At 43.4% G+C, this 26,566-nt stretch overlaps 5 protein-coding genes and 1 long non-coding RNA gene across 9 annotated transcripts; 3 read left to right on the top strand and 3 right to left on the bottom strand.

Moving 5' to 3' along the window:
* The first annotated feature begins 1,912 nt into the window (after positions 1-1,912).
* Positions 1,913-7,312, top strand: ppp2r2d (protein phosphatase 2, regulatory subunit B, delta). The gene is made up of 10 exons (XM_037271427.1): positions 1,913-2,138; positions 2,420-2,494; positions 3,766-3,863; positions 3,962-4,127; positions 4,192-4,304; positions 4,382-4,559; positions 4,677-4,841; positions 4,925-5,094; positions 5,420-5,511; positions 5,631-7,312. The coding sequence occupies exons 1-10, from the start codon at positions 2,132-2,134 to the stop codon at positions 5,908-5,910; spliced, it is 1,344 nt and encodes a 447-aa protein (XP_037127322.1). The 5' UTR covers positions 1,913-2,131; the 3' UTR covers positions 5,911-7,312.
* A 41-nt stretch (positions 7,313-7,353) lies between these two features.
* bnip4 (BCL2 interacting protein 4) lies at positions 7,354-9,795 on the bottom strand. Of its 2 annotated transcripts, none has more exons than XM_037271430.1 (6): positions 9,603-9,795; positions 9,164-9,338; positions 9,030-9,087; positions 8,551-8,645; positions 8,194-8,354; positions 7,354-8,150 (listed from the first exon to the last, which is right to left on the bottom strand). In XM_037271430.1, the coding sequence occupies exons 1-5, from the start codon at positions 9,646-9,648 to the stop codon at positions 8,201-8,203; spliced, it is 528 nt and encodes a 175-aa protein (XP_037127325.1). In that variant the 5' UTR covers positions 9,649-9,795; the 3' UTR covers positions 7,354-8,150; positions 8,194-8,200. The 2 variants fall into 2 exon arrangements, with proteins under 2 accessions (XP_037127325.1, XP_037127323.1); XM_037271428.1 differs by having other exon boundaries at positions 7,354-8,104; positions 8,205-8,354; positions 9,603-9,794.
* Positions 9,796-14,032: 4,237 nt separating this feature from the next.
* On the bottom strand, positions 14,033-15,885 carry LOC119135114 (alpha-2A adrenergic receptor-like). The gene has a single exon (XM_037272472.1). The coding sequence runs from the start codon at positions 15,568-15,570 to the stop codon at positions 14,455-14,457; it is 1,116 nt and encodes a 371-aa protein (XP_037128367.1). The 5' UTR covers positions 15,571-15,885; the 3' UTR covers positions 14,033-14,454.
* Positions 15,886-16,488: 603 nt separating this feature from the next.
* On the top strand, positions 16,489-19,299 carry smndc1 (survival motor neuron domain containing 1). The gene is made up of 6 exons (XM_037271901.1): positions 16,489-16,637; positions 17,001-17,120; positions 17,421-17,563; positions 18,179-18,343; positions 18,426-18,579; positions 18,722-19,299. Exons 2-6 carry the CDS (start codon positions 17,001-17,003, stop codon positions 18,857-18,859), a joined length of 720 nt encoding a protein of 239 aa, XP_037127796.1. The 5' UTR covers positions 16,489-16,637; the 3' UTR covers positions 18,860-19,299.
* Positions 19,300-19,681: 382 nt separating this feature from the next.
* LOC119134830 (max-interacting protein 1-like) lies at positions 19,682-25,330 on the bottom strand. The gene is made up of 6 exons (XM_037271900.1): positions 24,893-25,330; positions 23,816-23,921; positions 23,537-23,566; positions 22,711-22,825; positions 21,501-21,672; positions 19,682-21,419 (listed from the first exon to the last, which is right to left on the bottom strand). Exons 1-6 carry the CDS (start codon positions 25,323-25,325, stop codon positions 21,256-21,258), a joined length of 1,020 nt encoding a protein of 339 aa, XP_037127795.1. The 5' UTR covers positions 25,326-25,330; the 3' UTR covers positions 19,682-21,255.
* LOC119134833 lies at positions 21,668-24,434 on the top strand. 3 transcript variants are annotated; one of them, XR_005100407.1, is made up of 4 exons: positions 21,668-22,066; positions 22,738-22,889; positions 23,174-23,354; positions 24,226-24,434. It is a non-coding gene; the product is annotated as an uncharacterized LOC119134833 (long non-coding RNA). The 3 variants fall into 3 exon arrangements; XR_005100406.1 differs by lacking the exon at positions 24,226-24,434 and adding an exon at positions 22,959-22,985 and having other exon boundaries at positions 23,174-23,942; XR_005100405.1 differs by lacking the exon at positions 24,226-24,434 and having other exon boundaries at positions 23,174-23,942.
* Positions 25,331-26,566: the final 1,236 nt, after the last annotated feature.

Raw genomic sequence — 26,566 nt, 5'->3', positions numbered from 1 at the left:
GAATGTGGCCCTGATCCTGGATGAAACAGAAGGCTCACCAATCAATCTCTCCAGGTTGCCCACAGCCAGAGAAAGCAGCTGCAGCACATGTTTGCCCAGCGCCACAGCGACACGTTAACATACGGCCGAGTGCGGGGAGCGTCCACAAGCAGCCTCTAGCTGTCTTATAATGAATTCCCGCCGGGATCGGGAACTATCAGAGTCGGTGGTGTTACTGGAGGCTCGGAATAAAGTCAACACCTCTCCTTATACCTGATCAAGCTGCAGCGCGGCAGCCCAGTGAGCCAGCGAGCGCGATCGCTCACAATGCACACTGAACTTTGGAGAAAAGTGAGGACAAAAATACAATAGAGGCGGCAATTAGGAAGGAGCGCTCATTAAAGCGTTAACCAAAAAAAAAAAAGTGCGCTCAGACAAGGTTGCGAGTGCCCCCGTGCTGATTCTCGAGGCTTCTGTTTGGGCAAAGACTTTCGAAGCAAACGTTCATGTTTTGTGCACGGCCAAAATTGAATGCAGACTTTTGGATGTTGCTTTCAAGTCAAGTGAGAAATCTCATTTCTAGTCTTTACTACAGACCTCTTGATAGCCGAGTCAAAATGAAAATGTTGGCTAAAATATATATGCTTTATTTTTGCAGCTTCTTTTAGTGTGGCAGCAATACTAGTTCTCTGCGGAGGATAAAGAATGTGTGTATATGTTTAAGCTCAGAGTGTAGAAAGTCAATTAAAATGTACGTATATATTACACAGTGGATGAGCTCACGCTACTCTGTGGACCAGACAAAACGCAATGCAGCTCTGCTTACCAATTAGCCTATTGTGTTTCTAATATACCGTTTCAGAGAGTGATGAGAAGCAGCTTCACTGTAACTTGAGAAATAAAAACATAGAATGTTCAATATTCTTTTCAAAGTATTTAATAACCCTTTCTTAAGAACTCTTTCTGTGTAATAAAATAAAACACAACACACAGAATGTTTTTCTTGACCTTGACGATTTGTGTAAATATTTTTTTCAATATTTTATTGTGTGATTATCGTGAATTTTCCCGCTGTGACGTCAGATCAATAACGTACTCAGGTCCCCAGGGTCATTTGAGGAGCGTCACCCCAAGTGCAAACATTTTCTGCATTGTTTTATTTTCTCCACTAGGTGGTGCTCGTTGACTGTGAAATGCAAACGCTTGCACGGTGCTGCAGTGACCAAATTTAGTTTGTTGAAATGTTATTAATAATCACTCACGCAGATGTATTATTTGAATCCCTGAGAGTGTACTGACTCCATTTTTGTCATTTTGTATGGAGAAGTGTAGTAATAGAGTGCCCCTATTTACATATAAAAATTCGAGCTAAACTTTTATTTACTCCAGTATTCATCTGACATTCATGTTTTGCACTGAACTTGTGAATAACTAGCTGACGAGCCGCGCGCACTTGTGCACTGGCCGAGGCCGTCATCACTATGGACACATTCTACATTTCTTTTTTTATCCACTAGGTGGTGGTAATAGACCCGTAAAATACAAATGCTTGCAAGTTGTCATAATATTTATGTATTCGTTGTCGCTTCTTGAATGGAAACAATACATCAGATTGACTCCGAGGGAAGCTGACTGCAAAATAACAGCTACAGTTGTTTTGAGAATATTTATTGAATCGCGAACGTGTATGTTATTGGCATGTTATCGTGGTTACATTTGGTTTGTTTGTTGTACTGTAGTAGTAACAAAAGTCACCACATTCTCGTGCAGATGTGTTATTTGTGCACTCGTACTTTCATTAACTGTAAACAAAGACTGTGTTGTAGGTAACGTCAAATTTACGATTAAAAAAAAAAAAAAATCAAAATTCCAAACAAGCGAACTTCTTCCCTCGGTGATGCTGGAGTAGGATGCGCGCGCGTGAGGGTGGCATGCGTGCATGACGTCACCGCTCCATGTCCTGTGCGCCATTTTGGAAAGGGGGAGAGGAGGGGGAAAAAATCACGGATAATTTGTGTGGTCTTGACAGATCCCGAAGCCCCGGCGTTTCGCAGCCATCGTGGATGTTCACCGTTAACTCAGAGCAAGCCGCGCGCGTCGATTTGGGCATCGGACGCGCCGTGTACAGCCAAAAGCGCTGCTAAATGAAGCAATGGCGGGTGAGCTACATTAGGGGAGATGGGAAGCAAAAGGATCCACCACCTCGCTTAGCTCGTGTGTGTATTTGTGTGAATGTGTATCTATGTATTTGCGCGTACGCGTGGATATGTGTTTGTGTGTGTGTGCGCGCGTGAGATGGCCCTGAGTGTCTGCAAGTTAGCCGACTAAGCTAACTAGCGTGCTAGTTGTCAAAACTATCACTGTCAAGTCATTTTTGCGTTGAAACGCAACGCGCTGTCACGACAAAGCTGACACGCTTCTCTCTTTTGTTTCCTTGCAGGGGTTGCAGGAGGAAATGATTTCCAGTGGTGTTTCTCTCAAGTGAAAGGAGCGATAGATGAAGATGTTGCGGAAGGTATGTGGCTAACGTTAGCATGGCTAAGCTAGGCTAGGCTAGGCTGGAAGAGGACAGCCAGCCGCTCTTTGGACACTTGGCGCGGGTTAGTTAGAGGCAGCCGCCGGTATTGCCGCGGCTTGGCTACGGTGGCGGAATGGAGTGCGTTTGTGTTATTGTGTGTGGGAGGTGCCGTTTGTCTTGAAACGGAGTCACTACTGTGTGTGCGGCTAGCTAGCCGGATGCTACACGGCGGCTAAGCTATTAAAGGGGGAGCGCCTGTGGACGTGACGTCATTGCACTGCGCCCATAAATCGTGTGACATCACGTTAGTGTTCATTCATTCATGTAATGTGTCTATGTTAGCCTATACAGCTAGCAAACATATATCTTTATATATGGATTAGAAGGGGAAAAGTAGATTCGTGTTATATAACACTAATACTGAAACATGTACCCAAGCCATAGAATCATAATGAAGTAAATGTACGTTCCATAGAAACAGTTAGGAAAATGAACATCTAATCTGCAGCAAGCAGGAAGAAAATGAGACAGATTTCAAGGTGTTGCCTGTTGGACTGTAGCAAGTAATTATTAATGAAGCACAAATCAACGCCATGTTGTTTGTGGTTCCGTAAAATTAATACAGTCCAGTCTATGTGGCGCTTGAAGCGGTTATTTCATAAGTGCAACAGTTACACAGCAAGTTGCAAGAGAGACTGGAAGAGTCACAGAAAGGCAGAGAAATTGGTGTCTTGTCAAGTGTATCCATTAAACTAAATCCATTGACATGGAAACATTGAAATCAATTTAAAAAAATTCAAATCAGTTGAATGGAATTGGACAATTTCACAAGAGTTGAGTGGACAACTTTCTATAATTTGTACATGTACCACGCTTGCGTCCAAGGATGTTTGCTTGTTTATACAACCTAGTTGCCATCGTCATCTGTCTTTTGATCTGTCTTAAAAAGAACGTGACGTTTGACCTTAGTACAGGCCGGGAGATTTTCATCCCATCGCTGTAAAGTCGGGAAAATGTTGACACTGCACTTCTTTGCTTTCATGAATCATTTTGACATGCAGGTCAAACACGAATACATTTTCCAACCACTTTTGCTGCTGTTCAATTTTTGTCGTAGACCATAAATGTACAATTTCATATGTAAATAATGCTTGTTTGTTTATTCTTGACCAGCTGTTTTTGTTGTGAAGAGAGGGATTTTTAGGTCATGCCGCTGCAACTGAATGCAGATATTTTTACACATCATCACAGCTTGTGTCTATTTTTAGCCGACATAATCTCCACGGTTGAATTCAACTATTCGGGAGAGCTGCTCGCTACGGGAGACAAGGGCGGCAGAGTAGTGATATTTCAACACGAGCAGGAGGTACTTCAATTCGCCCCAATTTTCCAGAGCGCTTGATGCATTTGTCAATCCGACGAGTTACTGACAGCAAATTTTGTTTGCTCTCTTTTGCTTCACAGTCTAAAAATCGTCCTCACCTGCGTGGCGAGTACAACGTTTATAGCACTTTTCAGAGTCACGAGCCTGAATTTGACTACTTGAAAAGTTTAGAAATTGAGGAGAAAATCAATAAAATTAGGTGGCTACCCCAACAGAATGCTGCTCACTTTCTCCTTTCAACAAACGGTAAGAAATCACTTTTTTCTGCTCCGTCAAATGGCGTCACTGATGCGAATTTTCTTTTGATCAGATAAAACGATCAAATTGTGGAAAATAAGTGAACGAGACAAGCGGGCGGAAGGCTACAACCTGAAATATGAAGATGGCCGACTCATAGACCCTTTTAGAATCACCTCTTTACGGGTACGTCCACGTCTTTTTTTCTTCCCCCCCCCCCCCATTGTGCTTGCCTTCACGCTCGCCTTGTGGCTGCCTTGCAGGTACCGGTGCTAATGCCCATGGATCTCATGGTAGAAGCCAGCCCGCGGAGGATCTTTGCAAATGCGCACACCTATCACATTAATTCCATTTCTGTAAATAGTGACCACGAAACGTACCTCTCTGCAGATGACCTAAGAATAAATTTATGGCACTTGGAAATCACAGACAGAAGTTTTAGTATCCTTTTTCTTACGGCTTTGGAGATTCTTGCTATTTCTTGGTGAGAATCCTGAATTGAGGGAACTGGATGCCCTGTATCTGCCGGTTATCACCTTTAACCCCGCCCCTTCACAGATATTGTAGACATCAAGCCCGCTAATATGGAGGAGCTGACAGAAGTCATCACAGCGGCCGAGTGCCATCCCCACCAATGCAACGTATTTGTGTACAGCAGTAGCAAAGGCACCATCCGATTGTGCGACATGCGAGCGGCGGCGCTCTGCGACCGCCACTCAAAATGTGAGTAGCCATCGCCGCCCGATATTCCGTCCAATTTTTTTTATTTTATTTTTGTCTCAAGCGTATTTGCCGTTCATTTGCAGTCTTCGAGGAGCCCGAGGATCCCAGCAGCCGCTCCTTCTTCTCCGAGATCATCTCGTCCATCTCAGACGTGAAGTTCAGTCACAGCGGGCGCTACATGATGACACGTGACTACCTCTCTGTCAAAGTTTGGGACCTCAACATGGAGAACCGGCCAGTGGAGACGTATCAGGTACAATTATTTTTAATCTATCCTGCTCTCTTTGCAGAAATGTCTGTTTCCTTGGTGATGTCTGATTAAATCTTATTGTGTGAATAAATGTCGTCTCCAGTCCAATACACTACCGTAATTTTCGGACTATAAGTCGCACCGGAGTATAAGTCGCACCAGCCATAAAATGCTCAAAAAAGTGAAAAAAAACATATATATGCATATAAGTCGCTCCTGAGTATAAGTCGCCCCCCCACCCAAACTATGAAAAAAACCGCGACTTATAGTCCGAAAATTACGGTAATCTGCTTCGTTGATTTTTTTTTTTTTTCTTCTTCTTCTTCAGGTCCATGAATACCTTCGCAGCAAACTGTGCTCTTTGTATGAAAATGACTGCATCTTTGACAAGTTTGAGTGCTGCTGGAATGGCAGTGACAGGTTTGTGCTTTTGTGTCAATCGTGACAATGTCATGCCTGCAGAATGATTCAATGCTCTCCCACCAGATGGCGTAATGTGCGAGTTAACCACTTTAACAATCACCTCCTTTTTCTTAAAGTGCCATCATGACGGGCTCGTACAACAACTTCTTCCGAATGTTCGACCGCAACACCCGGCGGGACATCACGCTGGAGGCGTCGCGGGAGAGCAGCAAACCGCGGGCCACGCTCAAGCCACGCAAGGTATCCACGGGCGGCAAGCGGAAGAAGGACGAGATCAGCGTGGACAGCCTGGACTTCAACAAGAAGATCCTGCACACAGCCTGGCACCCCAAAGAGAACGTGATCGCCGTGGCCGCCACCAACAACTTGTACATTTTCCAGGACAAGATCAACTAGAAGAGCGGGGACGGGCTTTGGGCGTCCCCGTTTTAGTTCAGCCTACTACGTGTCTATCTGTATAAGAACAAGAAGAAAACAAACGGCCTCGTCGTCCTCCTGGTGAAGAATTTTCGAAAGCACGCGTCTACTTTTTTGGAGGCCGACCCGCTAGGTCTGTTTTATTTTGAATCTAAGCTTAGATTGTTTTTTGCCTTTTTGGCATCAGGGCAATCACCAACACCCCCACACTCACACATACACTCTCATTCCCCTCGCCCCCCCCCACCCCCCATTGACCCAGAAAGCCGTATGTGGGTCTAATAGACGGAGGTCAAACTCTTGAACGTCAATGTTTTTGTTGACATTTTTAACCTTCGTTTCACCGTTTTAAAGGCTCGGAAGCCAACTCCCCCCACACTTACCGCCCCCCGCCCCCCCTCCGAGATGTGACGTCGTACCACCGTCTGAAAGGTTTCCGAGCACCAAAGTGCAGATTAGCGGCTGGTGGGGAATCACGTATAGCCAAACTGTTAACATTCCCTCCCTCCCGTCCGCTGCGCGTCCACTGATGGAGGTGGCTGTGAATCTGGAGAGTGGACTCGATTCTTTTTCTTTCTCCCCCTCCTCGCCTCATAAACCCACCCCCCTCCATCAATACAGTGACCTGATTTCACTGACTGTATCTACTCAAGTACACCTTGTCATCCACATAATAAAAAGAAACTAAAACGACAGATGTGTTTTTAAATTTACAAGTATGTATATTGCTTTGCATGTTTTTATGTTGTAGAGAGGTGGAACATGTCCAGTCGCACCACTGTCTTTTTTTTTTTCTTTCTCCTTTTTCTTGGGAGCAGATCTCAAGCAAAATGTGTTTATTGAACTACTATTTTGGGGCTACCACTGTTGGACAAGCTAATAATGCGTGTGTGTGAGAGAGCGCAAGTGTGTGTGTGTGTGTGCGTTATCAAGAGCGTCTTGACTTTGGAGCTTTTCTTGGGGGGTGGGCGGGCTGGTAAGGCACAAGACGGACAAAGGGAATCTGCAGCCTTAATTCCGACTTTCTATGAGTGACAGCTATGCCCCCCTTCCCACCCCAAACCTCATGTGCATTATTTGTTAATTCCTATTTTCTAGCGTGATGGCCTCATACGCCGCTGCTACGTGTAGCTGTCACACGTGGGTGATTTAAGAGTGCCTCCCAATCCAAGGAGTGATGACAGCCCCCCTCATCCGTGTTCTCACTAATTCGGGAAGTTCCTCAAAACACATCCACGTGAATCCAGACGTGACGGTTACGAGTACATTCAGACAAAACACACCAAGGCATTGTCTTTGTCCGTTGATTCCTAACATGGTGGCAATGTATTCACTTGTTTATTATTTTGACCAAAGTTCAATAAAATTTTAATTGTGTTCATCTTTTGAGCAATTTCCTTTCATATAATTCACCAGGCTGTGTGTGTTTTCAATTTTTATTAACCGATAATATTTGCAGAGGTGGGCACCGTTCATTTTTAAATTTCTGTTCTTATTTTTGGGAATAGGTTTAGGCTGCATGCCCCACACTCCATTTCAGAAGGTGGCAGCAGTGCACCAATTTGTTTACCAAGCACTAAAAGATAGAAGAAGATGGCCAAAGCATCAAATAAAACAGCTGGTGAAGATTTTAGGATGGTGCATTTTATTCCACCTGGATTGTACCTTACATGCAACAAGGGATTCAAGTTAAGGTAAGCAACATGCAAAGTCAAACTTGTGGGTGCTTTAGGAGTTAAAATTATTGCAGCTAGCCACCAGCATGCCCTGACTGTACTTGGCAAAGAAAGTTGAATGACTTTTAGTAAAATGGCCCCCACTGCATATTTGTGCATCACATTTGATATTACAAATATCAAAACACAATTTATATTGAAGTAATCACAGTATGCTAATGATCCCTTGGATACAAATATAAACATTTTACCAAGTCTGACCAAGTGGTTCAAAGCAAACGCGTAGAACGGATCTTAAAACAAGCTGGAGGAAACAGCAGAAAGGCAGGAGAGGTCTGAGTGTAAGAGGGGCCGGCGTTTCCCTCATATGGCTCACAATCGCTTGGTTTTTCACAGTGGTTCTTTTCAGTTAAAGGCATGCCGATGTCTCATGGAGGTCCGAACGCAAGGCTTCTCACAAGGTGTGATGGGAGGCCAGGCGCTTCCCGATGTATATCCTGAAAATAAAGACAGTGGGCCAAATGACTTGAAACCCGAACCCTAGTTTGAGTCAATCCACATGCACTTGTGGAATGGAGCGACTGCGACGAATCTTACCCGAGGCCGATTGCGAGTATGTGCGAGATGATTAAGGAGGGCAGGAAGAGCTGTAGGAAGTCGGGCGAGAGGACGCCGCCCTTCTTCATGACGCTGCTGTTGCGCATGCTGAGCGGGGTGGAGCGCTTGGGGTGTTTGAGCAGGAACTCCCTGCAGAGGAGCACATCAAACTTTCATTGGTGCCAACCAGGGGTCCTGTCTAAGGTCACGACCACAGAAAATTAACATAGTTCCTCATTGACCATTTTGTAATGTTTGTAAACAAGAGGCACCAGGGCACATGATGTGGCGGAAAACCATTTGACTTTTGTAACAGTTTGTAGATATAGTTACGTAAAAAGCCTACTTTGGCGGATTGTTCTCGGGTCGACTGCACCAGTCCGCGTTTTTTTTCATCATCACCTCCACTTCCTGTCTTCGTTCCTGAAGGTCCTCTTCTGACTAAAAACACAATGTGGGTTTGGTCACATTGGAAAAAAAAAAGAAAAATTAAACGAGTAAAATCAGGGTACACACAGAGTAACAATTTCGTGTTTGTGCAACTGCAATATAACATCAGACATACTCAAAGTTAGACTAGATTCCTTTCCTGTCCTTATGGCTTCTGGCACCATGCTGCCACTAACAGGTCAACTTTAGTACTACAATAGGCATTGCTGTGCTGAACTGTATAACCTCCATAAGCAGCCTAATGACCATTTGTCCCAAAATATTTTCTCACTAAAGCCACTTTTGTTTTGTCTGGAAGAAATTGAAGCCTAAATAGCGCTAAACATTCTGCTTTTGGTCAAATCATGGCAATCTTGATCTTACTTCCTATATTACCTGCAAGCTGCTTCCCCCAGAGCCTCTCCATACAAGGGGGGTCAGTGCTCTGCGTGGGCTTGTGAAAGGGGAGCAAAGGGTCAGTGTGACTATCTTTATTTCACAACCACTTAGTTGCCTTTTCGGGAGCAGACCTGTTGCATTGCGAGCTTCCGCCTGAGCTGCTCCTGCCGGACTCGCGTTGGGCATCCAGCAGCATGTTCTCCACGTCATCCTGCTGCGTGGACGTGGGCATTACGAGCTCCTGGCTTCCGTGGTGACTGTTGCTTTGTGAGGCTGCAGCACTGAAGTGTGACTCCACCCACGTACCTGGAAAAATAATGAGGGAAAAAAATGTAGAAAGAATACACAGCGCTAGTGATGGTGAAAAACTTTTTGTTCTTTTTAATTGAGGGAGTTGACTTAAAATACAATGCAAACCCTTAACTCACAGACATTCTTTTTTGCTCTACTAATCTATTTGCAGACCCGCTCATAAAACTTTAAGATAAATACGAAATTTTTAGACGCTTGTAGTGAGGTTTCCCAACAGTTTTCATGCGAGCTGGCCAAATTCAAAAATCAACACATTACCTTGCAAACTCTCCTCCAAGGAAGAAGCGTCGTTTGGTATCGACATGGCGCCACTTGGACTCCTCTTTCGTTTTAAGCGTTGAACAAAAAAGTTGAAATGTGTCAAAAATAAAAGAGGTGGCGAAATATCTAACGAGAGTCGACCAGCTGGAGCGTCTTCCGAGCAACGCACAATAACAATGACGCAACCGAGTGTTTACCTCAACGCTGATTGGATAAGGCGGGGGCGCGCTTGGTACGTAAAATGTATGCCCCGCCTTTCCGGGCTAGACCGCGCATGCGCTCCCACGCTTGAGGGGTTAACAGACTTCCTTTATTGCGTCCACTAAATGTCACAAGCCGGGATTTGACAACACACCATGACATTTATATGATACATCACAAATAAAATGTTTCAACAGACCACGTCGGGATAAATATTGTGGGGCAATGGTGGGAGGCAGTTCTGCGCGTTTGGCTGCAGGTGGCAGTAAAAGATCAGAACCCCCTCACAAGGACATTATTATTAAGCAGTATTGCCCTTTTTAGAATAGTATTTGTACTGTTAAGATTGTGAGATTATTGAGTTTATTTTTATTGTCTCAATGCTGATAGCAGGGTTTCTATACAGATAAAATGTCAATTTATTTTTCCACATACTTCTCCAATAAATATTCATAAATTTAAGAAAACGTGTCCGGTATTACGTTATTAACTGAAATAAGCAAATTGGCTTTTTATTATTGTTGACTTATACCCGTGCATATTAACTTATTTTGATTATTATTCTTGTTGTGACGACATTACAATTCCATAGTAACCGCACGTGCTAGCTCATTGAGGCGAATTCAAATTTGAGACGGGCAAATGAAATTAGGTTTTCCTCGCGTGGAGATTAGCGTGACTGATTATTCCGGGAAAACTCAATTATTTCTGCAATTTAGGGAAAGCCATTACTTTGAAATGTGTCCTTCTTCCTGCCAGACACGAGCTTGTTCCTTTTGTAATCGACCTAATTGAAATACTCTTTGAAACAAACAATATAACTTCAATGGTTCTTTGCACTGTGCTATTGTGTTGTTTCTGAGGAGAGAAGTCATGCACTCAAATGCACTCTTAAAATATCTCTTTAAAGGGGAGATGTGTAAAATTGACTTTTTATTGCTCATCAAGTTAGTGTGAAATTAACCAACCAAATCTTTTGATCCCCCCAATTGCTTTCAATTTGGGATTCTTACTCCCTATATTACTTTTGGAAACGTAATTATCTGCGCTGAATTTGTTCCAGTTTGAAGGTCAATAACCCAAAGCGTATATACTCTGCAATTTAGTATCATCCATCTGTCTAATAGGGAAGTCTGAATATGGAAGAGATCCAATCATTCCCCAATGAGAACACCTAACACCTGGAATTTTGTGGCCATTTCCTCCAAAGTACAATAAAGCGGCCTAGTACCGCATATGGCCAGATGGAAATATGTTGACTGCTCGTGAAATGTCCCTATTGTTGATTCAATAAGCAATGCACATGTCCTGGAAAATAAACAAATAAAAAAACATTTATGAAGCCATAATCCCTAAGCAAACAATTTCATTGTGCTGGCGTAAGTGATTTCGATTTTCATAAGATGCTGTCAGGATGTGTTGCCGGTGACAATAATTAAGTTAAATGTTATGGATGTTTTGTTCATCTCCACATTCTGGCGACAGACGGCAATGGAAACGCAACTAGTGTCTTATATTTGATATCAAACTGAATGCAGCTAACAGGCGAAGAAGGATATGAATCGTTGATTGGATGAGGCATATAAATAGCTTTGTAGAAAGAGGGACGGCAGGAAGTTGGAGCAAGGCAGGAAGGCATTTAGCATCTGTTCTATTCCTGATTAGCACTGACGATTATCCTCCAACGGCTATATCCGGCTGTCTATTGGCCCGCAGATTAATAAGAAGCTACATAAATTTTTTGACTGGTTGTCACACCTGTCCAGTTATTGTGGATCCTCATTAGCAGCATATATTGGAAAGTTTTTTTTTTTTTTTTAATATTACTAAACTTCAGATAAGATGCCATAAATTAGACTCGCCATTTTCTACTCCTGTTAACTCATTTTAATTATCATTTTTTATTTGAAGTAGGACTTCTCTTATAACTGAGTTTGCGATGAATAATTCAACAGCGACTTCTTTGGGCCAGTAAAAAGCAATGTGGTATAATTATCGGGAAGAGTGGGGAAAAAAACGAGTGTGAAGGAGTATCCCCGAAGGATTGCTTCACTTTCTCATACATGTATAAACACGAGAGTTATATTTGGTAATTTCCACTTCATGTGTGTGGCTTTTGCCCCCACGAGTCCTTAACCTTGGTTTGTTTTGCAATGGATAGCTCTGCTCACACACACACACACACACACACACACACACACACACACACACACACACACACACACACACACACACACACACACACACACAAAACCACAAGCCAGTGGCCTTATTTTATGAACAAATGTGTACACATGAATTAATATCGTAATTAAATCACTACACAGAACGACAGCTTGTATTAATGTCATCACTGAGCCCAACATGTAAACTAGGTTAAACTCATTTTCGTCTTGACACAATTGGGCTTCTTCCACATTTTGACATCTTGGAAAAACAAGTAATTGAAGCAAGTAAACAAGCAATCAGCGGTGGAACGGAAAGCGAAAAGAAATAGAAAATTAAAAGGCGGAAAAATAAAGCTGGATAGCCACTCCGCCTTCATCCCGGAGAATCAAAGTTGATTATCCGAGCAGGAGGAAGTATGGTGTACTCGAGAGCTCCATCCATAATGAATGAGCCAACATTCAATTAAAACTCCTCTATTCATCTCCGGCTATGATGTAAACTTATTAGTATGGTCTCGAGGCCTCTGTCTGACACCGCGAGCCAGCCTTCATCATCCCACATGTCTGGGATGCAGTCTGCGATCTTTAATTGCCTCAAAGTTCAGCCGCCCTTTTAAGAGACACGACGAGAAAATTTAAAGGGACGAGAGCAAACCGCAGAATGTGGAGACGGCTGATTGTGGGAACTTTTGCCAACGGCCTCGTTTTTAGTGACTTTATGGACGCCCTTAAACACTCTGAATAAATCATATTGAATCTGCACACAGTGAAAGTGGACATGTGTGAATTTATGATGCACGCGCAATCAGCCCGCTTGGCAGGAACATAAAATAGAAAGGCATCCATATTTCAGCACATTTGGCCAAACAGAACACTAGTTTTAGACAGCTGGAAAAACTACAGTAGGGCTTGAGCTGTGGAATCTATAAAAAAAATCAGTACCAGTGAAAAGTTTGAAAGCACTAACATTAAACTTTGTCAAGTAGAGGACCGCAGAATGTCATTCGGCAGGCCACAAATGGCCCCCGGGCCACATGTTTGAGACCGTTGCGTACCAGTTTCCATCCTCACACTGATGTTAAAATGAAAAAATAAATGTACTGACCTTTTACTTTTATTGGGTGCAAATTTCCACTGTTCGCTGTGACCCGGTCGTATAAAGTCAGACGGACACAATCAATTAGGACATTTTATTAAAACATATCACAGTTGGGTATTAAATATAATACTCGTATCACAAATGAAGCTTTTATTTTTAAAGAGGGGGTGAAGACTTTTGTTATGAAGCATATTTTGGCGTAATTCCTTTTGACATGTATCGTCATAGCTGTTTCCCATGTCAACATATTAATAGCATGCATGAGCTTCACATACCAGGGTGAAGTACAACACGTGTTGCGCAATCTTTCTCACTCTGTATTGTTCATGGGAACTCCAACATCGAGACATTTATTCGGCACTGATGACAGTTTGCGGTCACGAACGGCGGTCATATTTTAAGCCTTTAACAGATTGAGTCCAAACATGCGTACCACAGGAATCTCAAACAAAAAATTTCCACGACACGAGTCATGGGAATCATTCCCGTCTTGACTGAGAAGCGCTTTTCACTTAAGTTCAGGTTTGCGGGATCGTAAATGTTTATTTGTTGACGTGTGTAAAAAAGGTGATGTTAGTAGCAAACAGATAAGCTTGTGTGTGTGTGAGAGTTAATTGTGTCATCGGCAGAAGGCACTCCTATTTCCATTTCTTGTGTTTGACTCCAGGGGAGGATTTAATGACATCCTGATATGAAGGCAATAATTCATGATAAGCTGCCTGCAATGATTCCGTGGTCGCCCACGCAGCCCCTAGCTTTAATTTTCCCTTCATCGAAACGTCTCCGGCCTAGGAAAGACAAGTGAGGAGTGAGGGTGACATCGTTTGGCTTCAATTAGATTTGCCATCATCAGTCTTGTTGCTATTGTGTAGATTGAACTAAGATAAAAATAAAGCCCGTGATGATTTAAACTAAAATAAAAATAATGCCCGTGACAATTGAGTGGCAAAAAAAAAAAATTGCGGATATTGTCTGAATGTCTTAAAGCAAACCACTGTGGTTGCGTAAGTGTGCACACCCTAGTGTAACTGAGATGATGCTGTTTAAAATGAACCAATCGCATTCCAATTCCTGTTAAATGGGAGTCAGCGCCGAAGGAGCTTTCGAAATATGCCCAAATAAATGTCAGAGCTTCTCGTGGGGTTTTCTTCACATTTGTTTTGCTTTCTAGCAGAAGCCTGAAGGTTTTGAGCTTCGATAAGATAATGTGGATGAGTTGCTGACGGGATGGGATTTTCTGGTGTTGCAAATATTTTTGGGGGATTTATTCCCCATTAAGTGACAAGTGCTAGAGAACCTAAACAAATTACAGTGACGGATGAAACATACAATAAGTAGCGATGAGTTGAAATTTCAACACACATTCCAGAGTTGTGTCCTCTTATAAATCAACATGTGTTTTTCTGCAGAGGATCTTTTTAAAGGACCTGCGGAAGTCGTTATTGAAAACGGTATAAATGAGCGGGTTGAGGGAGCTGTTACAGTATCCCAACCAGAAGAACATCTTGAAGAGCGTCTCGGGCACGCAGCAGGCGCACACGGCCGTGAGCGTGTACGTGAAGAAGAAGGGCAGCCAGCAGAGGACGAACACTCCCACCACCACGGCCAGCACTAACGTGAAGCGTCTCTCTCGGTGCTGTCTTCCTTTCCAGCGGCTGGTGTTGGCTTGTGGCTTCTCGGCGGCTTCTCCGGGCTTCTCGCGACCCCACTCGGCCGTCCGGGCGGGTCGCCTCTTCTTCAGAGAACACAAGGTTACTTCGTAGCCGTCCGATGATGATTCGTCCGCCAGCTCCCCGTTCACCTCTCCGTCCTCACGCTCCGGGCGTCCGTTTTCTCGTGACCTTTCACCCGGCGGGGCTCTTGTCCTCTGTTTGGCCACCTGGTAGATCCTCACGTAGACCAGGACCATGATGGCGCAGGGCGCGAAGAAGGAAGCGGTGCTGGAGAAAACGATGTACCACTTCTCGTCGTTGATTTTACATTCGGGTCGGTCCTCTTGGCCTTTGTCCTTCTTCATGGTGATCAGCGGCGGGAAGGAGATAATGGCTGCCAGCACCCAAACAATCAAGATGGTGCATTTGATCCGCTGAGGCGTCCTTCTCAAGTTGTACTCGACGGCCCGTGTGATGGACCAGTATCGGTCCAGGCTTATGGCGCACAGGTGGACGATGGAAGACGTGCAGAAAAACACATCCAGCGCCAGGTAGATTTCACACCACACCTTGCCGAAGAACCAGTAACCCATCAGTTCATTGGCCAGGGAGAAGGGCATCACCGAGGTAGCCACCAGGATGTCGGCGCACGCCAAAGAGACCAGGAATAAATTCTGGGGGGCTCTGAGGGCACGGCATGTGGTCACGGCGATGACCACCATGACGTTGCCGAAGACGGTCAGCAGGATGAGGACACCCACCAGGAGGGTGAGAGGTGCCGAGGTCTGAGCGCCATACAAGTGCCGGGCCACCGCCGTCTTATTGGTCAAGTTCAGGCAGTCCATTGACACCTTTATTGGATTGAAGTCGATTAGCGGCGTTTGGCATCAGTGGAAGCAGTCGTCATGTTGTTCAAGTTCTTCCGGTTAGGGAAAAAAAGGCGAGGAATTCTACTGTGGTGAAAAGAGGAAGCGTTCCCATGGCTCCGCATCCGAGGACTTTAAAAATAGACGCTTGAAATGAATCATTCAGCACACAGATGGAGTTCAAGCAGATGTTTGAAGCAGGTGTGGTAGACTGGAGAAGGGGCTCTTTTATACCACATGCATGTGACGCTACAAGCGAGGGTGGGAGGGCTCCTCCTGCTTCTGGAGGCTGCTCTGAAGCCTAGTAATGACATTGGCAGTCATTTTGATGGATTGGATTCATATTTACATTTAGTTACCGGAATGAGGCTTTAATGAGATCCAATACTACTGGAAAAATATTGCCTTTACCAAGTTAATTCAGCTCTGTGAGTCAAGAATTCATTTAAGTCATTGTTCATTTTATCTATTGAAAATCTTGGAAATGGAGCCAAGCACCCATCCCCATTAATCTAACTATGTGCTTATTAGTACTGTGCTGTGGCCGTGTATTGTATTATACACGGAGCAGTTTTTAATATTTTAATTATTCAGCTGCAAAACGATATTGACTTGGTGGTCAAAAACTAGGGTATTGATGGAAAGATGTATAATTCCAACTCACAAATGACTGTAAACATGAGAATTTCCTCTGTTTTGCATGCAGTCATACACGCATTGGAACTGCGGGTACTTGGGGGTGACTAATTTAGTCTTGTTCAGACGTTTAGTTTAGTTGAAGGAGTTATTTTAATTTTAAAATTGACTCGATTTTCGAACAAAGACGAACTATCAAATAGCTGTTTGGTTATGGCAATTTGATATCATGGCCACTGGAGACGTCCTTGAGCTTAATCGAGATTTGCGCAATTATCGCGAGATTTCATTGACAGGCTTGTACGGGTCGACGACGCTCTTGTTCCCAACAGCGCATTGTTTTTTGCCTTATTGAAACTGCGAAAGTTGGATGCTTATTTAATTTATACATCATTCATAACCATACAGAGGTGAGTTTAGTTTTGGACGACGTTGTGTTTATAATTATGAACGCTATACTACATTTTTCTGTCCTTTCCTCCCGAGCCGCTAAGTCATTAGCATTAGCATCAAGCGCGATGTGTTAACGTCGGCTAACGAAGGCCGAAGCTAACAGATCGAAGCAATTATTTACAGCACTGTGACGTCTTAGCTAAGATTTATTATTAGTTTTGGCTCCTCGTGTAGTCGCTGTTGTTATGCGAAATGGAAACACCATGTCTATTTGATCCTCAATGGCTTATTTTCCGTCCACCGTACTGTGTGCTAATGTGCGCAGCTAGTTGACACACGGCGAGTGACTCAAATGTCGTGTGTTGGGCGCCGTTTCGCAGATGTCGGAGGATTTAGTGAAGCAGCTCGGCAGCTACAAAGCTCAGCTACAGCAGGTTGAAGTTGCCTTGTCCACCGACCAAGAAAATGAGGATCTCCTCAAGCTACAGAAAGACTTGCAGGTTTGTTTATGTCCATCATGATTGATTGATTGCAATAATGTGTCAAGTCCCGCATCAACTACACTATATCGTGAGAAGGATAAAGAGCCTCTGCAGAAAGAGTTTATAATGGTCTCTGTGCCTATAATAGCCCAAACTCTAACAGAGCATATAAACAAAATGTTGCACGTTTTAATCAAATCAAATGATGCTACCGTTAAATGTGAAAAAATAGGAAGTACATTTTTCACAGCAAAGTGTATCCCGTAATCAATTAGAGAACAACATCTGACCCAACGCCTGATATAATTTCTCCTTCAGGAAGTCATTGACCTGACCAAGGACCTCTTGGCCTCGCAGCCTGCAGACGCCACCCCCACTGCCAATGGCGCCGCTCCGGCACCCATCAGGCACATCTGGAAAGTGGGAGACAAGTGTTTGTCCGTGTGGAGTCAGGATGGACAGTGAGTGTCACCTGTACCGCTGCAAGCAAGCCTGCGTCAAGTTTTCTCTGGTTTGAAATGTGCCTTTTATGTACGGGTGCTTCAAACCCACCTCTAATATCAAAGTCAAAGTCAAAGTCAAAGTCAGCTTTATTGTCAATCCCTACATATGTCAAGACACACAAAGAAACCGAAATTCCGTTTCCTCCATCCCACGGTGACGAGACATACAAGTAGGCGACACAAAACAAAAACAAGAAGGCACAAACCATAAATAATAAATAATAAATAAAATAAAATGAGCGATGAATAAAAACAGACCAATAACCCATTGAATATGAGGGGCAAAACCTCAATCATTAATTTCATTTACCATATTCAGAGAGGAATATTTCCTCGAGTGTGTCATTTTGGTGATTTTATCTGAGCCAAAATAACCTTCAAATCCATTATCTCAAGAAATTTGAATGTTCTATAAGAACCAAACAATAAAAAAATTAGATGATAATATTAGGTAGGAGTATGCATTCTGAAAGTGTTCATCTGAATATTTACATAGTTTATGTACACTCAAGTATTCCTTTTTGGCCCACCTGCGAACCGTACTCACCTGCTTACAGACGTGGCTTTTTGCAGGGTGTATGAGGCCGAGATCGAGGAGATCGACCACGAGAACAGCACAGCCGCTGTCACCTTCACTGGCTACGGCAACGCTGAAATCATCCCCCTGCAGAACCTCAAAGCGGTGGAGGACCGCAGGCGTCTCGAAGACGACCTCGGCTTGTCCAGGAACAAATCAAGGTACGACCGCAATGCGCTTTGCCTACTGTAGTCTGCGTGGCAGTGGCTTTTTGACATTTTGTTCTTTTCTCCGGGGGTCTAGAAAGGAGCAGATCGCCGAGCAGCGAGAATACAAAAAGAAGAAAGCCCAGAAAAAGGTGCTGAGGATGAAGGAATTAGAGCAGGAGCGAGAGGACCAAAAGTCCAAGTGGCAACAGTTCAACAACAAAGCTTACTCAAAGAACAAGAAAGGACAGGTGACAGGCCTATCATTTCTTCAAATAGTTTCACGGCTTCCCTCACTTAAACAAGATCTGATGTTGTTGAACAAAATACCATCTAAGCCATTGCAAACGCTAACCCCAACATTTTGTCTTTGGTCTTTTTTTGTTACCTTAGGTGAAGAGAAGCATATTTGCATCTCCAGAAAGCGTCAACGGGAAAGTTGGGGTGGGCACGTGTGGCATCGCAGACAAGCCCATGACGCAGTACAACGACACGTCCAAATACAACGTCAGGCATTTAATGCCACAGTGACCCGGCATCTCCTGTAAATACTCACCCCCCCCCACCCATGTTGTATACTGAATATTACAGTGTTGTTCATTTTGTGTGACATGAATGAAAGAAAGTTGGAGTTACATATACGTGTCGGAATTGAAGCCTTGATGCTTTTTTTTTTTTTTAATGTCGTACAGGTAGAAGAAAAGCTGTCCAAATTAGACAGGAAGCCACCCTGCTTTGTAATCGCGTCACTTGCTATGTACCAACCGGAAGTTAGCTGCTTGTGCCCTAATTCCACACACGGTGCTGTGGCTCAAGCTCAACACTTCTAAGAATTGCTCCGTAAGTGTCGGGCTGTATTTTTTGTTTTTCCTTTTCGTTTCGAGTAAGAACATCAAAAACAGCTTCGATGATCTTTTGATTTCTGTAATTTATAAAAGTCAAATAAACATCCGTTTGTTGAGTTTTATAAATGACTGCCTTCTTATCATTGGGACCAGCATCAATGAGAACGCCAGCGAGTCAAGCCAGACTTCAAGTCAGTGAGCATCTGATGGCCTAACTAATGTGTGATGGTAACCATACAACAATATGACTACCTGCACAAATGCTAACATAAATAATGAAACTTTTGTGAATTACAGTGATGCGCTTCGTCCCCAAACATCTGTCATCTAACGGTGAGTATTTCTATTTCAGCTGTCATTTTTGGAAAATCTTATTTCAATTTGAGAAAAATTAACTTTAACCAATTTTATGGGCCAAGCAAATTAATGCTACAAGATTTTATAGGACACTCTATATGATAAGCGGCACAGAAAACTGCTCAAGTTAAACACATAATGGGTTCACATGTTGGTGGAAGAAATTTATTAGGATTCCAGGGAGCGTCGTCAGGAACCGTAACAAAGTATCAGCAGGGCACCAGCAGCATATTTTGCAAAAAAAAAACATTAAATTCCTAATCAAGCACTAGAAAACATCAGGGCTGTGCTTCCCCCAAGCACAATTATTAATTTTATAGTGCATTTTCTACATTTCCCCAAACACGTTGGGTGGGTTGGGTGAGCAGGGACTTGTGCAAGAGTCAAACACTCACATTAAGACACAATTTGGTGCTGATGGAGTCACTAGCGGGGAGAGAAATGGGCGACGTTATTGTAGTTGATGGTTTGGAACAGTGCAATGATGGATGACATAACAGTCAATTTTTCAATGTGGACTAAAAAAAATTAAGTGTTTTTGTTCATGCTACAGACATTTTTTTTTCCATTATAACATTCAACACACATGCACTGTAGCTTTGGAAAATCATTTACTTTTTTTGTTTTTGTTGCTAAAATCACCAGTCTTAGACATTAGAGCTTATGGACGGACAAAAGCAATGTATAAAAAAAAAAAAAATGCATTATTGCTTTTTCACCTTTTGCCGGCGGGACAAGTACCGGCTAGCTTATTACTTTCTAAATGGGGGTTAAAATAAATAGAACAGGTTCTCACACTGATGCATTTCAAGGGGAGGGAGGTCAAGTCATTTTCAGATATTTTTCCACCAAAAAAGCTGCAGCACAATTAAATATAACAAACATAATAAATACTATGCAAAATAAATTAGAACAACTAATGTGTGTAGATTTGAATCTTGTGGCTCTGTTAACTAAAATCAGACTTTGGAATGCAAATGTGAAAGTAAAAGGGTCACGACCTGTTTTTAAGTTGCTGATTTTTTTTTTTTTTTAAAGGCAAATGGAGCAAATGTCAAGCTGGTATTTGTGGCCTTTTTTGCTGGTTTTGAAGAGGATTGATTTGGTTGAAGGTTTGACTTGTACCCTTTGAGTGCCTTTCTTTTTGATTGTGGCTGTTCACGGGACAACAGACATTCAGGTTTAGGTTGGAGTCAAGCTTAAGGCTGGTTCTTAGGTGGACATGTTTGTGGAGCTGCAGGCTGGTGATTGTTCAAGTCAGGGGTGGGGAACCTTTTTTTGTGTTGGGGACCATTTTGAGTCCTTGGGCCCGATTTACGAAAGCTTGGTGCGAGCAAAAATAGCAGCAAACTTGATTGCGAAAGCACTTAAGCAATCCCCTCAATTATTTAACAGTTTGTACATGTTCTTTAGTGGTTGAAATGAATCAACGTTGATGAACGTGATCATTGATTTTTGATTACGGTAACAATTTTGAGCCATTGTTTAACATAAAATTATTAAAATCCTCGGACTCGTTTGCTTTTCATCTAAATAAGACATTTAAAATCTCTGCTTTTACGTGGAAAGCAATATTTTTGTCTGTGAAGCTGCAAAAAGTGAACCGTGTTCGAGGGAATTGTACTGAATTCGGTTCTGTCCCGCGTGTGCCGTAGGTTCCCCACCCCTGGTTAAAGCCATAAGAGAGTGGTGTTTGGGGAAGGGGGGAGCACAGTGCAGCGGACCTCAAGCAGAGAAGGCCACTTTGAGGCTGCAGGTAGAGTAGCCCTCGTCGCTGGCCGAGCTCTGCCGGCTACTCTGGTCGTCCAGGTCGCTGGCCCCGCCGCTACTCACGCTGTCCATTTCTCCTAAGGAGAAGTCGGTGCACTCCACGTCCACTTCGATCTCCTCTGCAAACGCACACAAAACCACCGTGACCCACACATGTCGAAGGAGGCCGCCTTTGCCGTCGGCAACAACCGCAGCCCAACCTCGGTCCGATTCGTAGCGGTCCGAGTCGGTGGGGGAGCCTAGGCTGTCCGTGCGGACGCGGTCTCTTTCGCCGAGCGTCTGGAGCTGGGCCAGCTGCCTCTGCAAGTATCTCTGCTCCCGCTCCAGGGTGTCCAGCTGGTGCTGACTCCTCCGGTCCGCCTCCTCTAGTTTCTACAAGGGGAAAATCAGGAGAAGGTGTGAGGTGAGCGGAAGGAATGTGTGAGAATGAGATAACCTCTACCCATCTATTGTACCGCACTCAGTTAAATACAACAAATGTGTTGAAGTCAATATAATGTAAACAGTCTAATCCAGTGATTCTTTGGTTTATCACTAGAGGGTGCACATGTGCAATTAATGGTATATTAAAATATGCTACAATTGCATTTTTCAGATTGGGATTTGTTGTCAATGCGTACTATAGAACTTTCCAAGCCATTTCCTGAATCTGAAATAACACCGTGTGTTTGTTTTGTTCTCTTCTGTTTGTACCTGCTCCATTTTCCACCCAAAACCACATCAGAACCGCATTTCCCGGACTGCAGTCATCTGTTGACCTCCGGAGGTAGTTCATAATGTACACGCAATACCCACACTAACCACAAACCCTCCCCCCCAATGTCATCCCCAGAAAAGTAGACACGCCACACAATGAATGGCGTCTTATGCAACCATTTGTGCCCTCATTGTTGTCCAAACAAAAGTTTCAAATCCCCACAATGCAAAAATAAAAACAGGAAATCAGACATTAAACATCCCCAAGTACCCGCTGATGATGCACTTACTTGCCATGAATGCAAGAGTGTACAACAGGAAGGTCATGGGAAACTCTTCAGTGAGCAGCTAGTATAAACTTGTCTAAGCAAGCCACACATTTCTCAAATGAGGAAAAATGGAATGTTCCTTGCAGTTGGACATTGTATATACGTGTCTTTTATCATCGTGTCATCTCGACATTGGTGGTTGGCCGTGCATTTGGTCTTAATACAACAATACGCAGGCCCCGTTAGCTTAATGCTAACACATAACAATGCCATAGATAAACTAATGAATGGCAATTATGTAGCAATTTAAGTGCTTCAAGTTCACTCATTCATTACTTTGGAATACAAAGGATGGAGAAGTCAATCAGCGCGGAAACAATTTGCACCAATTGAACATTTGTGTTCAACACAATTCAACTGCACCACTACTAGACCACCACCACACCTTGATGTGCACTTTGGCCTTGTTGAGGAGTCCCAGCGTGGTGTGCCGACTGCACTCTGGTCCCAGAGGGATGAGCGACTTCAACCTTTCCAAGCACAGACGGAGATGCGCTCGTCTGCGGCGGGAGGAAACGCACAAGCGGGAAGTTAATTTCCCCTTCACGGATGCAGCTAAATAAGGTAACCAAAATATTAGACACAGCAGTGTTTAAAAATATACCACTAATATATACAATTTTGTCCGATCAGATTTCCGCCTTGTGTTGCCAAAATGAGGTAAAAATCTGGTACCAAAACGCAGACTGCCTAAAGAATAAATGTAGTATTGTATATATATATAGGTCAACCTGTGATGTCATCTTTCTCAAAGCACCCCCCCCCCATGCTTAATTTGTTTAGCAAACATCAACAGGCCATTTAATTTTGGATACAAACGCATCCTGACATTTGTCGTCCGCTCCCAGCTACGGTGGCCTCATCCCACACCAGCGGGAGGAGGCTCTGCTTCAGGAAGGAGTCTTGTTGTCTGGAAACAGATGCTTCACATTTGCTGACTGGGGAAATGTCTGCAAGTCCTCCAGGAACTGTGTCACTTGCTAAGCAAGGCAGCGTGAACACGTCGCTAAAGGCTACGCCTCATTAAAGGTGAATTGAAAAGCTATGTGCTGCAATCTCCTTGTTAAGGATGTAATCATTGCAGTGATCATTTCGCACGACTCGTCAATATGTTTAGCATGAAAAGTATGCGGAAACATGTTTTGATTGCACCTCAATGGAAAAATAACTGAATTCATCGATAAAAATCTCTTTAATCTTGCAATGCTCACCTATTCTTTTCCAGTTCATTGTGGGCTGACCTGCAATGATTACAAATTACAAATATGTAAACCATGATGGGCAAAGATAGAGAAAACTGAAATATAGGTATGTAAAATAAAAGCACTTCTATGTTAAATAGAATGTAGAAAATAATACAGCATAATGTATGACTTAATACATAACACACAACATAACAGAGTTTTTTTTTTTTCAAGTTATTTACCATTACTGTTTTGAAAATTGGCTGATGAAAAACTATAAAACAGTACACTGTTTATTGAACCCACCTATTGTGAATATTGTCCAATTTCCTGTTCTTGTTGAATTTACGATGTTTCTGTGGGAGTGCCAGATCATTGGCAGGATACGTCGAAGCATAACCATGCTCGCATTCTGTGTAGAGGACAAAAAAAATAGAACGTTTGATGAGACTTTAGTTTACAAGTTCATATAACTCAGTCTGGCACATATCCACCACCTTCATAGTTATCTAATGGCATTAGCATGTGTGTCCTGACCTAAATTCTCAGCAAGTTTAGATTCTAACAGGTTAGTAAATGTTTTATATTGACAATAATTTGAAATGTACTGGTCAATAGAAATGCAAAAATATACATGTATTTATATTATACATTTATATTATTTTTTGTGCCGCTGCGGGAAATCATACAAATCCCATAATGCTTTTTTCTGGTAGCCTGTCAACGTCACGGTTGAACTCGCATCTGATTGGCTAAGAGGCTGTGGAGAACAAGAGTGCGAGGCCAATCAGAAGGCTGCAATATGTTCCATGTGGAAACCATGTGAATAACACATACATAGAAGGTAGCTCGGCCCTGAAAGTAATAACCGGCATTTATAATTGATAATAAGCACGTAACAATACGTTATTTTAGCATTGGGAAATTATTGTGTTTTGTTTTGTGTTTTTACACCACACAGATGAACCGACATAGTTAATTCATTAGAAGGGGCATTTGGTGTCGTATTTCACATGCATGTAAAAAAAAAAAAGATATAAAAGGATATTTTTAACATGCGTGTATGCATGAATATTAAAACGTGCGCTTCGTGCGTTTTTGCTCGTGTCCTGCGGTTTAAAATGGGGGCAGATTGCAAATAAAGACGCACCAAATTGGATCATGAGCGACGCATTATCTCTGAAATTAGCACCATTTCCAGTGTGATTTATTTATGACGTGTGCTATTACTCCCACAAGAAGCAGGCACCGTGGAAAAAAAGGTTATCCGTGGCCCTGTGTTGTGTTGTCGTGCGCGTCGCGTCTTTTGTTGTCTGCCCTCGGATCCGACCGAGACGCGTTTACGGCACGCACACAGTCGTGTCTCCCGTATATTCCACTTACTTCCGCTGTTCTTATCCACGCTCTCGATGTAGTGCGCGGCGTCGAGCAACACTTGTACGTTCTTCATGAACGTGTCCATGGCGGAACACTTGGCGTCCGACGCGTCGCCCAGCGAGCAGTCGGACACGTCTCCCGAATCCCGCGGGTCCGTGAACGCACCGCGCTCGGACACTAGCTCCTGCTTTTTCCGCTCGTTGTCCTGGGGTTGTTGTCCCACGTACTTCACCATTTCGGATGAGGTGTTCTTTGTATGGACGGGGACGAAGAGTCGGCCCCTGGCTCGTCGTTCGTGTGTGCACTGAGCGGATGACTGAGGCTGGATGGAATTGCAGTCCTTAGCCTCAGCCACTTGCCCTACTTGGTGGATAATCCCTCCCACTAAACGCGTGCACCCCGCATCCATTGTCAACTGGGCCACAGAACACATCCTCATGATCAATGCTGCAGAAAGCGAGGCGAGCTGACGGATGAATTTATAACAAAGCATCATTTGCATTTTATTTATCCCCGAACATAGTGTTGGCCGGAAGTGGTTGAAGCGTTTATTCTATTACCTTTGATATCCTGGCTAAGCGCTCGTACACTTCTTGCCTTTGTTAGACACTCGTGTATTGACTAGTTAAAAAAAAAATAAAAAAGAGATTTATGTAACTTGTAAGCTCTGCATGTCAATTGGGAATGGGCATCTTTTCTATTAAAAAAATAAAAATAGATTATCCAGTTGAATGTAACATAAAACATTTCCAAATAGCAATTATCAGTGTCAGCACAAAACTGCAAAAACAATATTTCAGGAGAACCCTACTAGAACATCAGAAATTCATTTTCATGCTGACTCACTGACAGCATTCTTCACTTTTGGTTCATTTCACAAGCTGTCATGGGTGACCCCCCCCCCACCACCACCACCACCATTCTCATGCTAATCAAAAAGCACTTAGACACCATGCAGCGTCTACGTCGAACCCGTCACCTTTGCCTTTAATTGCAAAGCAACTAACTTTGAACGGGCCTTCCTTGTGTCTTTGCTAAACACTCGGGTGGTGATTAAGAAGTCATCTTTTTGCTGGCCGTGAAGCTGAGGGAGGACAGGAGACAGGAGAGTGGGTGCGGGGGGGTTGTCCTGTGTCTGGGAGTCTTTACAAGGCCAGCCATGCGTGGTGGTCCCGGCCAGACAATAGGTGCAGATGGCCGGCCTGCTGCAGATGTGGCCCGCCCTGTAACGGACGCCTGTGAGAGAGTGACACCCTCCCTGAAGGGTGGGCAGTTGTGGGTAGCAAGGGGGGTGGGTCTTGTACTAGGCGTCTGGTTGGGTCTGTGTGCTGCCTGTCGCAGCATGGGTGTAGAATGTGACCCCAAGTGGAGTAATCTGAAATAGTGGAGGATTACAACAGTGGCTTGACTGTTACACACGAGGCAAAGTCAAAGACTGTGTGTGTGTGTGTTTGACTTTGGTTGCTTGTCAGACATTAGAAAACTCGCCTCATTGAAATGAATGAAAACCCATTAATCCGTTTCAGTCTCCTGTCTTGATGAGGAAAGATAGCACTTAAGATATTATACTTTCGAAACAAAATATACAGTGATGACACAGTTAAAAAATAATTCAAACACAGCCACATAAATGGTAATCATTTCCTAGCTTAGCATTAGCTGTAAACTAGTGGACTGAAA

The sequence above is a fragment of the Syngnathus acus genome, chromosome 15 (genome assembly GCF_901709675.1).
Source record: "Syngnathus acus chromosome 15, fSynAcu1.2, whole genome shotgun sequence".
Taxonomy (NCBI): Eukaryota; Metazoa; Chordata; class Actinopteri; order Syngnathiformes; family Syngnathidae; genus Syngnathus; species Syngnathus acus.
Note: the sequence above shows the minus strand (reverse complement) of the source record. Positions and strands in the feature narration are given on the sequence as shown.

Bases quoted from the DNA above. Each gene is read 5' to 3' on its own strand.
- ppp2r2d (XM_037271427.1), top strand. The intron at 5,095-5,419 runs GTACAATTATTT...CTTCTTCTTCAG, and splicing joins GGCCAGTGGAGACGTATCAG to GTCCATGAATACCTTCGCAG. The intron at 5,512-5,630 runs GTTTGTGCTTTT...TTTTTCTTAAAG, and splicing joins TGCTGGAATGGCAGTGACAG to TGCCATCATGACGGGCTCGT.
- bnip4 (XM_037271428.1), bottom strand. From the start codon at position 9,648: ATGTCGATACCAAACGACGCTTCTTCCTTGGAGGAGAGTTTGCAAG. The intron at 9,339-9,602 runs GTAATGTGTTGA...TTATTTTTCCAG, and splicing joins CTTGGAGGAGAGTTTGCAAG to GTACGTGGGTGGAGTCACAC. The intron at 8,105-8,204 runs GTAAGATTCGTC...CTTTATTTTCAG, and splicing joins ATACTCGCAATCGGCCTCGG to GATATACATCGGGAAGCGCC.
- LOC119135114 (XM_037272472.1), bottom strand. From the start codon at position 15,570: ATGGACTGCCTGAACTTGACCAATAAGACGGCGGTGGCCCGGCACTTG.
- smndc1 (XM_037271901.1), top strand. From the start codon at position 17,001: ATGTCGGAGGATTTAGTGAAGCAGCTCGGCAGCTACAAAGCTCAGCTA. The intron at 17,564-18,178 runs GTGAGTGTCACC...GGCTTTTTGCAG, and splicing joins GTGTGGAGTCAGGATGGACA to GGTGTATGAGGCCGAGATCG. The intron at 18,344-18,425 runs GTACGACCGCAA...CCGGGGGTCTAG, and splicing joins TTGTCCAGGAACAAATCAAG to AAAGGAGCAGATCGCCGAGC.
- LOC119134830 (XM_037271900.1), bottom strand. From the start codon at position 25,325: ATGAGGATGTGTTCTGTGGCCCAGTTGACAATGGATGCGGGGTGCACG. The intron at 23,567-23,815 runs GTGGGTTCAATA...TAATCATTGCAG, and splicing joins TTGGACAATATTCACAATAG to GTCAGCCCACAATGAACTGG. The intron at 22,826-23,536 runs GTGAGCATTGCA...CTCCCGCCGCAG, and splicing joins AATGAACTGGAAAAGAATAG to ACGAGCGCATCTCCGTCTGT.